Here is a 16,340-nt window from a genome sequence, read left to right on the forward strand (position 1 = left end):
TCAGTTGTGATACTGCTGGTGTGGCGAAGCCGGCGTTGAAGGCTTATGAGCCTGCGTTGCGGAGGTTGAGTGAGCTGGATGGGGATAAGGGAGGGGCGGGGGAGAAGTGGTTTGCGGCTGCGCATTTGTGGGATGTGGCTGCTGCGACCAAGGTTGGGTTTAGGGGCGCGTATTGTACGGTTTATGAGGGGGAGGGGGCACATATGGTTTTTGAACAGGGGATGGATGTGTTGGCGGGGGGGTTGGTGGAGATGGCGGAGGGGATTATTGCTAGGTCTTCTAGTTAATCAATTGAGTAATTTAATTATTGTTAGTGAGGTGTGTTTGATTCAGAGGGTGAATGGTAGGATGAATAGGTTGGAGGGTTGGGAGTTGAGAGTGTGGAGAAAGGTGAGTGAGACAGGGGGAGGGGGGAGGGGGTGCGTGTGTGTTTTTAGTAGTGAGTGTTGTGGTTGTTGTGATATACTGGAGGCTTGTAGATGTATTATTGGCATGAAGCATTGTAATGTATGGTAGATGGGGACTGTATTAGTATGAGTAGGTATAATTAGGGCAAATCAACATGATTCCATATCGGATCCAAATTCGATCCCGCCAGGAACTCCTCCAACACCTGTGTCTCTGTCCGTGTGGGCCATGTCGCTGACGGAGACAGATTCGTCCCTCCAAATATCGACAAGTCAAGGGAGGGATCAAAATTGGGAATATGTTCAACTTCTACCAGAGGATCGGTCCATGATTCCGCTACATCTTGGTTCACTGCCGTGTGGGCCTCCGACTTCTTTGCCATAGATCCCCAATGTCGAAAAGCATCATAATCACACACCAAGGTAGCAGGTTGGGGTGTATTCTCCGGTCGTTGAGTGACGGTCTGCAGCCGCGCCAGGGACCGTTCTAATGCCTCAAGGAAAGATACCTCCGACCGTGCGGAATCACCTGCTGCTGACATTTCACGAAGCAGGGCTAATCCTTCGCGCATTGGTTGCCGCAGTGCATCGGAAAGACTTTGAACTGAGTAGGCGATCAAGACCAGCAGGGCAGCTCGACAGGCGCTATATTCCAGGTACGAAGCACGTGCCAATCCTGGTCCATGATCGCGTAGACGCCGGCAGATTTCCAGTGCCTCTTGGGCAGCTTGGATGCAATCCCCAATGAGATCATCGCGGTCGGAGGGGTGGAGGTCTTTCGATTCGGGAGCAGCTAAATTACTCCCATCTGCTTGAGGGGCCTCCTTCCGGAGGAGAAAGGGTCGCCCGATAAACATGCGCACTAGACAGGATTCTAAACGAAGATGCATGACTGCACGATGCTGTTGCCACGGCTGGGCTGGGTTGCGGATTTCTTCCGGAATGGCTGTCCACCATCGGTTCCAGGATTCTTTGCGGGCCATTAAACGGGCTAGAACGGTGGGGATGTCTTGGTGCTGGGCGTGTCGGAGGCGGGATCTGCACCGTCAGTACTGACCGTCTGCAGATTGATGAAGGGGAGGGGTACATGTCATGAAAGAATTCCTCCAACCAGTCAAGCATCTGGATGGAGATTATCGCACACTGCGTGTTCCAGGCAGATTGCGTCTGGTTCATGTCGTTACGGGCATGTGGTAGATCTGCATCGACGTCTTCTCGACGGACTGACAAGGGGCGACCGTGGAAGATGGATATAAGCCTGGCAATGTTAGTTGATGGATGAGAGCAGCTGTGATGACTCACCTTTCGAGGGAACAAACCGTCCACCACACCCGATTGCGCGTCTCAGTCATGACCGGAGTAAAGGCATCCCGGTGGCACTTTCGATGCATGCCATTCTGCATAGCCAGTCGCACTGCCAGGTTCACGTAGATGTATCCCAGGCCGGACGCATCCACTGGTAGCGCATAGAATCCTAATAGCAGACAGGCTTGTACACTCTCTAGACAAGACAACTCGATAATCTCAGGGAGCAACCGGATGGACTGCTCGTAGAACCGCACCCCGACGTCTTCCTCGGAGAATGCAGATGTCTGGTCGTTGGATGCACGATCGCTGGGTGACTCGAGATGGGCATACTGCGTTCCGATAGCCAGCACCGACAAGAGAATACTAGTAACAGCGGCAGCCTTGTCCCCTAGACTGGCCGGATCCGTGTACAACAGATGCACACGCTCCAGCAACCAGTCCTCGTCCACGAGAAACCAATGTGTGGCAGCATACTTCAAAAAAGTCTTGACAAGGAACCCGGTGATAGGCCTTGGAGGAAAACAAGCCAACGCTGCCGATAGATGCTCGTTGGTCTTCAACTGCTGAGCCCGCCAGTACCCTGACACCCGGTCTGGACTTTTAGTCCGCATGCGACTTTGAATGCGCTGTTTGATGCGCATTGAGAAGTTCCAGTAGGAAAACTCTCCAGAGAAATCTGAATAGCTTAGCCATCACTCAGAAAAGCTTGAAGAAGGAAAGACGCACGCGTGGTTGTATCCCCGACCGGATCAATAGTACAAGCCTCATCCTCGATAGCCAGACCAGCTGGACTGGGCACCCCCGGACTATCCGATGTTCGTCCTGCTGCCAGGGAGTTGGCCATCCGAGCCAAACTCTTAGTATCAAGGGCAATTCCCTCGACGGTATGTTTCAAGATCTGCTCCATGTATCTGCACCGATCGACCAACTCTTGGACTTCCGATTTGGCGGGTCGTGTTCTTGCCACTACATTAGTCTCTATCCAGTAATCCATAAAGTGTCACCCACCGAGGCACATAAGCGCGAAAGTCGCGCGCCCGGGAAGCAAGGGCTTTGGATTCACAGGGCCGACGAAAGTGGGCGCAACGGCGGCAGGGAATGCCTCCTTCGCATTTTTCCTTGAGTCGGCGACATTCGTCGCATCTGATTATTTTGATCAGTCATTGGGATCGTTATCAAAACAACAGAAGCGGGGAGGAGGCATACGCGCGAGTTGATCGACGACCTTCTGCCATGACTGAGAGATGAAGAGGATGGATGGAGGCATCATCCCGGGGGAGACGATATCAGCCGGGAATATCTCCGCACGCGATAAGCAGATAGGCCACCCCCGCAGGGGCCAGTTACATACAACTTACAATACGTTATCGGTGGGGCAAGATAAGAGGGGAGAGCCCCGATTCATTCATTCTTCCAATCCATCCATCCACCTACTGGAAATCTCCTTGGCTATTTCTTCACCACCCAAACTCCTCCAACGAATTATCATCATCCACAAACCCTCCCACCATCTCCTTCGCATTCCCCTCCGTCGCCGCCCTTACAATCGCCAACGACCCCACCCCCGGATCCTTCAACCCGCGATTCCCATTGAAATTCGTGCGACAGTAACCCGGATCCACTGCCACTGCCAGGATGCCCTCCTCTGCCAACGTGACCGCATCCACCGCCGTGAGCATATTCACGGCCGTTTTGCTACTGCGGTAGATTGGCAGGGCAAATGCATGCACATTGTACGGCGATGTAGGCGACAAGGCGATTCCGATCTGCCCCAGTCCGCTGGAGACATTGACGATCCGTCGGTCGGGATACGTCGAGGCCCGCAGGAGCGGCAAAAAGGTCGCGGTCATCACGGCCACCCCGAAGACATTGAGCTCGAACACGGCGCGAAAGCTGTCTCGGAGACCCAGTGTGGGATCTGCTGGTCGACTGATCCCGGCGTTGTTGATCAGGATGTCGAGGGACCCGAATCGGTCGGTGACGGTCTGGGCGGCGGCGCGGATGGAGTCGTCGTCGGTGACGTCTATCACTAGGGGCGTCAATGCGGTGGAGTCCACTGTGCTGGAGTTGGTTTGTAGTTCTTGAATCGCGGTCTCTGCTTTTTCGAGTGACCGAGCGGCGATCAAGAGATGGTATCGGCCGGTGTTGGCGAGGTGTGTGGCAGTCGCGAAGCCCAGGCCTTGGTTGGCTCCGGTGATGAGAATTAACGGCTTGGTGGACATGATGCTTTGGGACGGAGAGAGACGATGAGGTGCGTTGGTGAACACCACTTGCTGTGCCAAGAGTATTTATGTCTGACAGCCTGGTCGGAGATAGGATGTAACATTTTTGGACCAGGGTATGACGGAGTTAACATTCGGCGATCGGGCTTAATTAATAGCCTACCTGCTTACGCTGATGCCTACGATTGGGGGCCATGACTTGCAGAGCCTGCATGCAGCTTCATTTATTCCTTTCTAAACCATGTGATTCATATTTCCGAACCACGAGAGTTGCTGTATCCGAGCGTGTACAACTCCACTGCACCAGGCCCTCCACCCCTAGACCGACAAACACTCCGGCAAATCAGGCAGCCCCTCCAATACTGATGGACACGCTGGGCGACCGTCCGATATAAGGAAACCGATGCAGTCGACTCGGAGTGGCAGATCGATCATCCCCATGCGAGCTGGCCACCCGCACCGTCTGTGTAAACACAATCTTGGATCGGTTGGCTTCCCCGGAGCCGGTGCTGGATGGTTGGGACAGTCGGGGAATCTTGCCAGGAAGCCGAGTCAACATCAGAAACAGCGGTCGCATATTCGATAGACAAGCGGCCGTGATGCCGACACACGGTTCGATGCAGGTCCACACGCTGGCAGGCACCTGGTTGTCTACATATCCGGTCAGTGGGATTCGTGCCGGAAGGGCATAGTTCTTACAGGTGATGTCGTCGCCGGCCTGGGACAGCTCGATCAGAGTCACCAAGCGGACAATGTCAAAAGCCAGGGTTCTATACCAGCCAGTCAGCGAGAGCCAACAAGGGAAGAAGGAAACTTACAGAGCTCCGAGGAGGAAAATACCGGTCAACATGACCTTCTGAGATCGCGGCACTTGCAATTCCCAGACATGCTTCATCGGCAGCACGAGAATAATGGCGTCAGTGGCGATATTGGGGATTTGCAATCCATAGTAGAACTTGGCCAGGTTGATACATCCCCCCGGAATCGTAGGGTCCCACAGCTTTTGCAGCGGAATGCACGTCACGGTCCCAATCAGACACACCCCGAAACACCACAGAATAACCAACGCCCCCACACTGTTGGCGGCCAGAATCATCGGTCGGATGGAGAAGATCCGCTTGTACAGTGCCAAGATGGACAACTTGGTGAAGGCGATGCATAGGGGGTACAGAAAACTCCCAGTGGCGAGCACCTGATCCGGTCAGCAATGAGCAGTTGAGGGAATACCAGCTTACCTTGAGATAGACCACCAAGTCTGCTGCTGGTACGTAGTAGACGTGGGTACCGAGTCCATTATAGAGTACTGCTTTGATGAGCCAAGACATCCACCGTGTCTCGAATGGAAGAACATACGGACAACGCCGGCAATAGACACGCCATACAAAAACACCTGTCACCATTCAAAGTCAGCCAACGACAACAACGAAAAGGAAGCGGCATACCAGGGCCACTATAATTAAATAGTCGTCGAAAAAAACCTTGGTGCCTGTGATCTTTCGACACAGAAGACGCAAAGCAACCGAGATAGTGGAGATACTCAGGGCAAAACATGTGGCTGTGATGACCACATGGCGGAGATTGTCGTGACTGTATCCAAGGTGCCCATCATGAGCTATCGACGCCATGGGGCCAGCAGCAAGCTTGCACTTGTAGATACAGGGACCAATTGTTGGGTGGTACCCAATTTAAATGAACGGTTCACCCCATTCCCTCCTGCTCACTGACCAGAAGGGTCAGTACCATCTGGATCGTAAATTTGACCGATGTCATAGTCAATTCTGCAAGTTGCGCAGTAAGTCTATTATTGACAGCCATAGCAGTAGTGCAGCCACCTGCTCACCCAAGCGTGGAAAATTGCCCTTGCCAGCCAGGTCTCTGTGACCTGTCGATATCGTCCCGTCTCGACAATCAATCTGGTGGGTCTCCTGCAGACTAGTGGCAGTTTAGTGCTCCCTGGCAGGTCGGATTCCAGGTCAGCGGTTCCTGGACCTGTCACATTGACCGGGATACATGATCGCTCAGCATGAGCGAAGAGATCGTCCCGATAGTACGGGCTAGCTGGTGGATTCTCTGGGGCAACGCATCAAACAAGCAGGAGGCGCTCGAGATCAGCGCTTATCCCTCATGGAACTGACCCGGTTACCGGTCTAGTGGTGGTCATCACACGGTTCATGCTCTAAGCAAAGAGAAGATCGCCGGATGAACTGCGGAGAGCAAATTGTACAACGTGACATGGTGGCTGCCCTAGTAGTCAAGCCACTCTACCATGCCCTTGCAGCAAGGAGTTTTTCACCCCTTTTCATGTCATACGCCTGCGCATGTCGATGACCCCACATCCCAAGGTGGTCGAGGTACCAAATCCCGGACGTCATAACGATATCAGGGACTTTGCAAGTGACAAGGACCGGTCACAGGGGCTGCAATGGGATCAGAGGATCCGCGATGTGATGCTGCTATGCGCACTTGCTGTGTGTTGATGTAGGACACTAAGCTTTCCTGCTAGGGTTAACATGATACGCTACCAAGTAGGTGGTCATTAATATCTGTCGTCGTGCAAGAGCCTTCGCAGTCACCCTGGGACTGCTGCACCTTACGGATACTCCCATCGTGAGATCAAAACTAATGGCACGGACCACAGACCGGGTCTGGAAGCACAAAGTCTAGGCCTGTCATCTTGGGTATACTTAGCCGACGAAAATCATGCCACGGTTGTGATCAGTCATATTTGGCCATGGCTCTCCCGTTGAGCCTCTTTATCAACCGATGTGATCGTTGCAGAGAGTGATAGCATTAACCCTCTTGCGGGGGTTGTCCCATTCCCAAAGCCGTGGAACATCGGGATTTGTTCATTGGCCTGTGTCGGGGAAATGGCCACGAGAGGGCAAGGTACACGCCGGATGCGATGTTTTGAGTGCATGGACAAATAACATGGTCCTTCCTCCTCCAGGCGCTGGCTATCGAGTGTCAAGTGTCACGGCCTTGTTCCAGCCTTGTCATGTTTGCACGCACATGAGGGAGTGATAGTTACTGGGACCATGTCGTTCAGCCTTCCCAGACATAGACACCATTCAGGTCCTTCGGGATCCAAATGCCTCGGAATGAATGGTGGTTATCCCCGCATTTACGCGCCCACGCACTCCTGCTTGGCTAGGGCTGCAGTAGTGAGTTTCAACCAACCAAATCAGGAAACCTCTGGTTGATTCGATTCCTACTCAAAGCATTCGTGCTGACAGCGGCTAAGCAGCACGTTTCATTTGATAACAGATTTAGTCGCGGGACCTTCGGCGAGTGAAGCGATGCGCCCGATCAACGTGTCCTGCCTGTCTTGTAGGTGCGGCGTACCAGAGCTACTCTATATTCAGAGTCCCCCCCAAGGCCAGATGCTCTCACAGACAGTATTTGCGGCTTGAGCTGCGCTCACCAGATATTGATTCATGTATCATCGGGAGTTCATGTTGGAGGTGGCCCTGCATCCAAGACGATGAACACTACTACCTCCCAAACCTTTTCCACACAGTCAAATACTACGTTGGTGGGATGGACATCCGATCCGTCCGGTCGGGGCAGACTTAGCTTGATCACGACATGTCTGACGACCATACTCTTGTGCACCTGGGTGGTAATCCATCCCCGGGTGTACCAGAACGAAGTGTACGTGACACTGCACAAATTCGCTCTCTTCTTCAAGGCCATCATAGCGCCCGAATTAGTCGCTGTCGAAGGGTTACAGGAATGGGCCCAGTGCCGACGGATGGTAACTGACTGCGCCCGGTTTACCCAGGGCGAATTCAACTCCATCCACGCCTTCTACATCAGCATGCTCGCCCTGCGGTACCGCACTCCGAATGGAGATCGCGTCATTTGGCCAACCCAATACACATGGCTACTCGAGCAGAAGATTATTGAGTGGGAAAGCCATGCCAGTTGGAGTCTATCGGAGGATGATATCCGCGACAAGAGCAAATCCGATGGGTTCGCCAAGTTGGCGGCCTTGGTCCAGGTGTCCTGGTTCGTGGCTCAGTGCGTCACCAGGGGCATACACCATCTCCCGCTGTCTCAATTGGAAGCCATGACCTTGGGGTATATCCCCCTGTTTATCGTCACCTACTTCTTCTGGTGGAATAAACCAAAGGATATTCGATCCCCCTCCATTGTGGAGCTGCCAGCCATGACTCTCGAGCAGAGGGAAACCTTTGAGGGCATGGCAGTGAGTGACAAGTTCGATAACGAAGGATCGAAAATCCAAATGTCATACTGGAACACCTGGTATCTCACCCCACGAGTGTTTGAGAAAGAAGAAGATCGGCAGTTACAGTGCGCCCGGGAGAGGGCTTCCCGGCCAGACGAGCTTACCGAGCAACGAGCCTGTGGAGAGCGACTTTCGCGCAATCCGTCGACTAGCAAGGAGAGCCTCCTGAAGATCGAGGACCAGCAAATCCATTCTCGAAAAGAGGTGGTGGTCGCGCACTGGGATCCTCAACTGTATCGGTCGAAGATCTGGCCGCTGACCTGCCTGTTCGGGATCTCCTTTGGCGCCCTCCACCTGGCTTGCTGGAATACCATCTTCCCTACTGCGGTGGAGAGCTGATTGTGGCGCGCTTCTGCTTTGGTATCCATGCTCTCGATTCTGGTCTTCATGCATTTTGAAAAGGTTGTCTTCCGCTGGGGAGGTTTGTTAACCCTCATCAGACTTGTTTCGCCCGCCCTCTATATCATCAGCCGTATCCTGATGATGGGAGAGGTCTTCGCGGCGCTGCGCGCGGAGGAGCCGGTCATATATGAGACTTATGATCTTGCTGACCGTTGGTTCCATCGTACCTAAGCCGGCGGGGAGCATACATTGCCGGGATTCAATGGTATCTAGGGGCGTTGGCTGCAGCCTTTGCTGTATTCTGCCCGACAACAGGAGGATGAAGTGTCTAGGGTGTGATCGTATCCTGTATTTGGTCCATCGAATTTAACAGGGGTAGGGAATCCGTGCTGAATGATTATGAAGTCTCAATGTACCGATGCCTCAATAACAGGCCAGCTGCGATGGATGTAGTGTATTGCAACCGTACACTAAGCCACTACCGTCTATACGTGTGTGCTTTAAATCTACCGCAGTTAATTTGCGAAGCTGGGATCAGCCGCCTCAAAGGCACGCATGACAGCCATGGTCACGACTGGATACCCCATGATGATATCGTGCAAACCCGTCTTCAGGATCTGTTCGCGGATGACACCATGGTCACGACTGGATACCCCATGATGACATCGTGCAAACCCGTCTTCAGGATCTGTTCGCGGATGACACCATGGTCAATTTCCCAATCCATGATGGTCCCTGCAGCACCTAGATCCACCTGCGCGTCCAACTTCTTGAGTTGGAGGTCATCGTAGCTAATTCCCCCGGGCACCGACCCCCGGACAGCGTGCCAGAAGACGGCCTGGCTGTGATGCCATGGGATGTCGTAGTCGTCTTCGGCATGAACGATGGTGAGATGGTATGGCTCCTCATTCACCTCGTTCGCCCGTACATACTCCGCCACGCGGTCCTTGCTCAACCACTTGTCCCGGATGAAGCGCTGGAGGTATCCAAAAAGCCAGGGGAAGCGGGCCAAAGGCGAGAGGATGGGAATGACCCCTGCCACCCGGTAGGTTGAGACCAGCGTGGCAATGTCGACAAACGGGGCCACCAGAACAGTTCCAGCAAAGACCACGGGTGGTGACTGGAGAGCGAGCTCGTGGGAGATGGCGATGCTGACGGCGGTACCCATGGACTGGCCGAAGAGAAGGATGCGAGACGGGGGGATGCCAGCGACATTGATGGCCCAATCCACCACGGCCCGGGCATCATTCAACAGACCGGATTCAGACGGCTGGCCCGAACTGAGGCCGAATCCCCGGTAATCAAAGGTTAAGACGTGGATCTTGTCGGGCTGGCCGGCGGACAGTGCCCGATAATTCGGTACCCGGTACCCTGAACCCACGGTACCCCCAGCGCCATGCATGTGCAGGATTAAGCGCGCGTCAGGATCGTCGCGAAGGAGCTGAAATGCCAGTCGAGTGGTGATATCGGAGACCCAACCGGTGGGCTCGGCGACAAGAGACTGTTCGTGTTTCCGATACAATTCCACGGGTAGGATGTGCCACGTGTGAAGCTGCTCGCCATCGGGAGTCCGAATAGTAAACGGTGTAACTTGGTTGCGTAGGAAACCAAAGGATTCGGGGACATTGAGATCCTTGAACCAGGTCATCTGGATGGCGTGGAGGTAGACGACGTGGGATTGCACTGTCTCGGTGGTCAACAGGCCCAACAGGGCGGCATAGAGTCCGACGGCGATGGCAGCCGAGAGGGAGGCATATTTCAGCAGGGAGGGAAGAAGGCCACTGGCCATCATGTTGATGATGATGGTTTTGCCAATGTTATTAATGAAGGGGTGAACGTGAGAAAATTGAAGATCGAAGAGGGGGCTGGCATTTATTTTATTGCAGGTCGTAGCAAGTCACTTTCTCCGGGCGGCTACGGCGGCCTTCTGGTTGGCTGGCAGCAGCCAGTCCCCTCATCAACCAAGTCCCTCGCCTCGGGCTTGTCCTGCGATCGGAACGACGGTGATCACTGGATTGGAGTGATCCCGGTTGAATGGAAGCCCCCTGTCAACATAATTTCCACGTGTTTTTGTGGTGCATGCATGCCCGCTGCAGTCTCGAAAGCAATTCCCCGGGTCGGACGAGATAGAGAGTGGAGTGGACCCATGGACAGGACGGACGGAAAGGAGGAGAGGAAGGAAAGGAAAGAAGGGACCGAAGAAAGATGGCGGAACAACCACGGGCCGAGACCCGTGGGTACGGCGGACGATAGCAGCCAGTTGAGCCATGTTTCCCGGGCGGGGGTCAGTTATTGTTTCTCTTCTCATCCGCCCGCTACTGGATTGATATTTCAATTACGGGGCCTTTCAATTCAAGATGCATCTGGCTCTCCACAAATGATCAATCTGAACCATGGTACTAGGTATCCGTGTGTCGATCCAGATCTAGAGCGCCCGGTCCCAGATGCGGTCGGGCCCGCAGGCAACAATATATCCAGATCCAATCAATTCATAAGGAACCTGTTAAGTTCATACCAGTAGGTAGTAGGTGCTCTACGCATCCATTGCCAATCCAGACTCAGAGATTCGTTGCTGTCATCATGCTGACCCATGACTCACTGTCTGACACAATTACTCCGCCACGAAAATAGTACTAAGCCTCCCCTGGCCCACTTGAACACCCCCCTTGTCATTGGTTGGGCCGTTTAGGATGAATCTAATCGTGGGGCATCCACCATCCCGTCATGGCCTCATCTGATCTATAAAAGCAGCCACTGCCTCGCTCTGCTCCGGACATTCAACTATCCATTCTGCATCACCACCACCATCACCATGGCTACCTTCACCCCGTTACTCCCCCCACGCATGGTTCCGCGCGACCAGTCCGGTCCCACGCCCCTCCCCCGGCCAACCTTGAACCCCCTCCCCATGATTCAGAGCAATCTCACCCTCACCTCCTGGTTACTACTGGGCGGCTTGATCCAAGGGATAGCCTGCATGGCTCTGGGTCCGCTATCCCTCCTCCCCACCGTCCTCGTCCTTCTCTATCGAACCATCGACCATGTCCTGATGGCCTGTCACATCACCCCGAATCGCTACATGACGGGCAACATCCCCGTCAAACACAGCGCCCAAGCCCCGAACCCGGATGGAACCTTTGGCAGTGAGCCCGCCTCCGAGGACATTGTCGTCTTCTTGCTTGGGGCCCGCTGCAACCATCCGCTGGGCATGTTCGCTCCGGGCATGAAATACCTGGGCGACAGCGCCGGCCAGATGATGGAGGCCATGCGGGCCAACCCGGTCAAGTACGGTCTCCTCGGGACCACGCACTGGCTCCGACAGGAGGGAAATGAGTTCTTGACCATCTTCTATCTCCGCAGCTACGATGCTCTACATCGATTCGCCCACGACGAGGAACACATGGAGGGCGTGCGCTGGTGGTCGCGCGTCGCCAAGGAACATCCCCACCTGGCCATCTACCACGAGACGTATCGGGTGCCCCGCGGTCACTGGGAGAACATCTACATCAACACCCAACCCACCGGCCTGGCTAATACCTGGTTTCCCGTGCGCGACGATGGCAAGGCCAACCAGGAGGTCGTCCACCAATGGATTCGGCCCGTGGTCGATGCGCGCAGTGGTGTCTTGCGGTCGGCCAGCAAGCGGTTGCAGCTGGCTCACTTGGCGAAACGCGAACAGGAACACGATGACATGTATAACCAGCCGGATAACTAGTACTACGTGAATTCATACTCAGCAATTTCTTCAGGAATCCCTACTCTGCAATGAAAAAATCCAGGTTTTTCCAATTTTCTGCTTTGTTCAGCCTCGCGACTGGCCCTAAGCACTAGCCGGACGGCGCGCATTAGTTGCAGCACTAGACCAGTCCAAGCCCTGTCATGCTGGGGCTGCTGGTCTTAATACCCAGGATTATAATTAGCTGTTGCGACTCGTCTTTCTGTCCTCCTCTTGCCAACAATTCACGCAGTACTAGGCTTGGACGACACCACCCTCCTCCCATGCATTCACCAGCTTCAGAATCCAGACGACGCCGGATCAAGAGCAAGCGATCCAGGGCCGGATGCCGCACTTGCCGGTAAGTCAGGATCACAAAAGCCCCAATTGCTGCATTGCTAAGCAAGGTCCGAGACAGAGCCCGCCATATCAAATGTGACGAAACCCCAGGATGCTGTCGCAACTGCACCTCCACCGGCCGCTCTTGCGATGGTTATGACATGCATCGACTACCAGCAATGAGCAAATCCCTGGTAAAGCTTCTCGGGGCCTCCCAGATCGCCGTCGACATCGGGAATGGTTTTCGCTGGGCCATGACCTCGGACGAACGTCGCTGCTTCAGCTACTTCCAACACCACTCGGTGCCCACCTTTTGCGAGACAGTTGACTCCTCGCTCTGGCAGCGCCTGGTCCTACAAATGGCCCAGTCAGATCCCGCGGTGTATCACGCCGCCGTCGCCCTCAGTGCCCTACATCAAGACTCCGAAGCCAAAGCCATGCCGCTAGCTGCTGACATCCCCGCCCACCAAGACACCTGGCCGCGCTTTGCCCAAGAGCAGCTCGGACGCGCATTTCAAATCCTCACTCGACGCCGTGCCTCACATGATCCCCGACTCCGCGACATCACCTTGCTCTGCTGTTTATTATTCGTTCTGTCCGACCTGCTCCGGGGGCAATACGACGGCGCCTTCGCCCATCTACAAAGTGGCCTCCGCATTCTCCAAGAACTCCAAGCAGAAAGAGAGCTCGTCGCGCCCACGCCCCGCCAGGAACAAGTCGAACAGTGTCTCGTCGCAGCCTTTGCCCACCTGGACATCACCTCCGCACACTTTGGCGTCGGCGCACCCCTACTCTGCATCGACGTCCTCCCCAGGGAACCCCACCCCCACCCCCACCCCCATTCCCCCATCCCCTTCCACACCCTCCGCGAAACCCGCGACGCACTCCATCTCGTTCTCAGCGCCTCCTACCGCTTCATGGTTCCCTGCATGGGGATGTCCGAGACAGAAATAGCAGAGAACTACGGCCCCATCCTCTCCGAACAACTCGACATCATCTCCCAAATCACCCACTTCTGGGACTCCTTCTCCCCCTTTTATTACACTTCCTACCCCCACATCTCCCACATAGACCAGAGAAGCGCCGAAATAATCCACCTCCAATACATCGGGCTCCTCGTATCGGTGAAAACCTGCACCTTGGGCCGCAACGAATCCGCACTGTCCTATTTCACACCAGAGCTGGAAACAATCGTTGCCCTAGCTGAGAGCATCTTAGACCGATTCCCCAAACGCCCCACCATCAGCGTAGACTTCGGCATCATCGCCCCGCTATATCACCCTGCGCTCAGTTGTCGGGATTATACCGTTCGATGGCGCGCTATCAAGCTCCTCCGCGCGTGGCCTCATCGCGAAGGACCGTTTGATTCGAATTGGATTGCCTCGTTGGCGGAGGAGGCGCTGCGATTGGAGTTATTGTCTCGGCCAGGGGATGGTTTGGATATTGGGTTTTCATTAAGTGGATTGGAAGATGATGATGAATTCTCGCCGAAGCGGATATTGAGTGAGATTACTGAACGGCAGCGACGGATGCATGTGCACCGGGTGGCTGGAGGGGATAATGATCTTAGTATTTCTCCCATGGAGCTGTTAGGGTCAGTTAAATGTGTGGCGGGATGGTCGTGTATGCGTGATTTTACGGCGACTTATTCTACTATCTGAGTTGTAGTGGAATTCTTATTGTTTCTTTTGGGATGGTTGTATGCCGTAGGGGGGTATTCTAGGGGTATGTGATTATGGGTTGTATAAATGGCCTTTGTGGCCGCTGGATAGGTCATTATTAATTATGTTTTCCATCTTGATATTCCCATTTGGGATATTGGTAGGACTGGGTAACAATCCCTTTGTATACTGATAATTAGACATCAATGGAGTATGCTTTGCACAACTTACCGGTCGCAGATTGGCTAAAATAGCCGATCGCTTTTTTTAGAAAGACAAGGATACTCGAATAGAAGAAAAAGGAAGACGAGGATGGAGGAAGGCACGCGCTCATCACGTGACCGGTGCGGCCGGCCGGATTATCTACTTCCCGCCGGCCTCGGGCCTTTTGATCCGCATCCCCCACCGACGGAGTCCGTTGATCCAGAATGGTGGGCTATACTATCCTTGACGTGAAACTTGCCCGGCAATCCCGTCACGATGCTCACACACGAGATTCGAGAGCCTCCTCCGGGTAATAGTTCAGCAGCGGCGATCGACATGGGTTTCAAATATATAATTCACACCTCCCGATAAGAAGAACGCACCAAGCATGGATTCACTATCGACATTCGGCTTATCCGAGCCAGATAGCTGATTCCTGTTACATGGTCTTCGGCGATTATAAGCGAATAACCGAACAAATCCCGGACAGCCATCGGTATCACCTTGCAGAGATGTAAGGGAAGAGCAGGACGGTAGGATGAAGGCCTTAGTGATGACCCGTTGTCCTGTGATAGCAGCCCGAGATGGTCTCAATATCTTAGCATTCAATTTGGCACGAGGCTTGGCATAGCGGATTGCAGTGTGGAGAGTTCACCAAGTGCAGATGCATCCTTCATGCCCTAATCATAAGACTCGCCACGAGGCAAATATGGCGCGCCTTTCAACAGGTTCTCCCCTAAGGTAATCATGACAAATACCCGCCTGTGTCGTTCAAGCTCGGATCCTTCAACTCTTCAAGCGGCGCTGTGGATATTCGGCATGTTTTGGGCCGTATCATATCTGCGTTGCGAACAAATGGGAACAAGGGATGAGTTGCTTGAAGACAAATAGCTAATATTTAGCCTCGGACCTAAACCATTCGCGGCTCGGCTCTCGTTCCGCTCCACATGGCGGGCAGGAAATCAGGATCGATGGGTTTGAGGCTAAAGATCTAGGGTGCTTGGCCCCTCCACTTGGCCTTCCTCTCAACCCAACTCCGGACCTAGATGACGCGTCAATCGTATTGATGCGAGTCGGCCACGAGACTATCGAAAGGTCCGGAGTAAAGGTCATCCACAATTGCTCGTGGGCATGATTAGGGAGGGGAGCTTGAATACGCGCTGCAAATATAAAGGGACATTACCCCCCGACGATATTCTAACTACCGGCTCCAAGAATCACATCTTAACCATCATGAGGACTTCATTTGCTGTTTCTGTTTTCTCTGCACTCGCAGCAGTCACCGGAGTGACTGCCAGTCCTCTGCGTTCCCTTCGGGATGTGGTCAAGCGCAGCCCGGATGGCAACTTCACCCTTTATGATTACGGCGTTGCCTCGAGCCCGATCAAGTTGTTCTACGCTGATGGTACATAATTTCATACCACTTTGCTGATATCCGCTAATGGTAATGCACCAGGACTTGCCTACTTTGGCACTGCCTCGGACTGGACCTACGGCTCCGTCGTGACCGATATCACTCGTTAGTATCTTCCATAACCGAGTAAATTGCCGATGCTAACTATCAACAGTTACCTTCAGCGACGGCGAGATCTCTACCGAAGCTCTCACCGACGGCGTCACTCTTGCCGACGATACTCTGCTGTACATCCGCCCCAACGATGACGCCATCACGGAGGTCGGTTTCACCGGGGACGACACCCCCTCTGATGCCGTGACGGACAAGTGGATCTGGTACGGCGCCTGGCTGATGTACGAGGATGACTCTGGGGAGCTCTTCGATACGTTCTATGTCAAGGAGACAAACGTGACAGGCGTGTGGCAGCTGTATTGGGCCCCGGTTGGGGTTTCGACCACTGGATACACCTCTGCCAATGTTCGTGATATCGCCTAGAG

General features: G+C 54.0%; 8 protein-coding genes across 8 annotated transcripts; 4 read left to right on the forward strand and 4 right to left on the reverse strand.

Moving 5' to 3' along the window:
• Nucleotides 1–547: 547 nt before the first annotated feature.
• BO94DRAFT_526522 (Zn(II)2Cys6 transcription factor) lies at nt 548–2,950 on the reverse strand (the record flags this gene model as incomplete). Its single annotated transcript, XM_025610352.1, has 6 exons — nt 548–1,445; nt 1,495–1,665; nt 1,710–2,391; nt 2,442–2,674; nt 2,724–2,858; nt 2,922–2,950. 6 exons carry the CDS (start codon nt 2,948–2,950, stop codon nt 548–550), a joined length of 2,148 nt encoding a protein of 715 aa, XP_025462688.1.
• Nucleotides 2,951–3,015: 65 nt separating this feature from the next.
• On the reverse strand, nt 3,016–4,396 carry BO94DRAFT_266047 (NAD(P)-binding protein). Its single transcript, XM_025606521.1, has one exon. It carries the CDS (start codon nt 3,935–3,937, stop codon nt 3,173–3,175), a length of 765 nt encoding a protein of 254 aa, XP_025462689.1. The 5' UTR covers nt 3,938–4,396; the 3' UTR covers nt 3,016–3,172.
• BO94DRAFT_265996 (uncharacterized protein) lies at nt 4,109–5,908 on the reverse strand. The gene is made up of 6 exons (XM_025606520.1): nt 5,380–5,908; nt 5,291–5,327; nt 5,173–5,240; nt 4,756–5,129; nt 4,637–4,707; nt 4,109–4,588 (listed from the first exon to the last, which is right to left on the reverse strand). The coding sequence occupies exons 1-6, from the start codon at nt 5,560–5,562 to the stop codon at nt 4,281–4,283; spliced, it is 1,041 nt and encodes a 346-aa protein (XP_025462690.1). The 5' UTR covers nt 5,563–5,908; the 3' UTR covers nt 4,109–4,280.
• Nucleotides 5,909–7,340: 1,432 nt separating this feature from the next.
• On the forward strand, nt 7,341–8,940 carry BO94DRAFT_539681 (uncharacterized protein). The gene has a single exon (XM_025612752.1). It carries the CDS (start codon nt 7,689–7,691, stop codon nt 8,523–8,525), a length of 837 nt encoding a protein of 278 aa, XP_025462691.1. The 5' UTR covers nt 7,341–7,688; the 3' UTR covers nt 8,526–8,940.
• A 103-nt stretch (nt 8,941–9,043) lies between these two features.
• On the reverse strand, nt 9,044–10,317 carry BO94DRAFT_560473 (alpha/beta hydrolase; the record flags this gene model as incomplete). The annotated part of the gene is made up of 2 exons (XM_025614154.1): nt 9,044–9,145; nt 9,232–10,317. The coding sequence occupies 2 exons, from the start codon at nt 10,315–10,317 to the stop codon at nt 9,044–9,046; spliced, it is 1,188 nt and encodes a 395-aa protein (XP_025462692.1).
• A 753-nt stretch (nt 10,318–11,070) lies between these two features.
• fmaE (monooxygenase fmaE) lies at nt 11,071–12,467 on the forward strand. Its single transcript, XM_025606522.1, has 2 exons — nt 11,071–11,230; nt 11,280–12,467. The coding sequence occupies exon 2, from the start codon at nt 11,341–11,343 to the stop codon at nt 12,241–12,243; it is 903 nt and encodes a 300-aa protein (XP_025462693.1). The 5' UTR covers nt 11,071–11,230; nt 11,280–11,340; the 3' UTR covers nt 12,244–12,467.
• Nucleotides 12,468–12,527: 60 nt separating this feature from the next.
• Nucleotides 12,528–14,965, forward strand: BO94DRAFT_560475 (Zn(II)2Cys6 transcription factor; the record flags this gene model as incomplete). The annotated part of the gene is made up of 3 exons (XM_025614155.1): nt 12,528–12,604; nt 12,662–14,085; nt 14,835–14,965. 3 exons carry the CDS (start codon nt 12,528–12,530, stop codon nt 14,963–14,965), a joined length of 1,632 nt encoding a protein of 543 aa, XP_025462694.1.
• Nucleotides 14,966–15,680: 715 nt separating this feature from the next.
• BO94DRAFT_590113 (uncharacterized protein) lies at nt 15,681–16,338 on the forward strand (the record flags this gene model as incomplete). Its single annotated transcript, XM_025615993.1, has 3 exons — nt 15,681–15,852; nt 15,904–15,966; nt 16,016–16,338. 3 exons carry the CDS (start codon nt 15,681–15,683, stop codon nt 16,336–16,338), a joined length of 558 nt encoding a protein of 185 aa, XP_025462695.1.
• Nucleotides 16,339–16,340: the final 2 nt, after the last annotated feature.

Source organism: Aspergillus sclerotioniger, assembly GCF_003184525.1.
Source record: "Aspergillus sclerotioniger CBS 115572 chromosome Unknown BO94scaffold_38, whole genome shotgun sequence".
In the NCBI taxonomy this organism is placed as follows: Eukaryota; Fungi; Ascomycota; class Eurotiomycetes; order Eurotiales; family Aspergillaceae; genus Aspergillus; species Aspergillus sclerotioniger.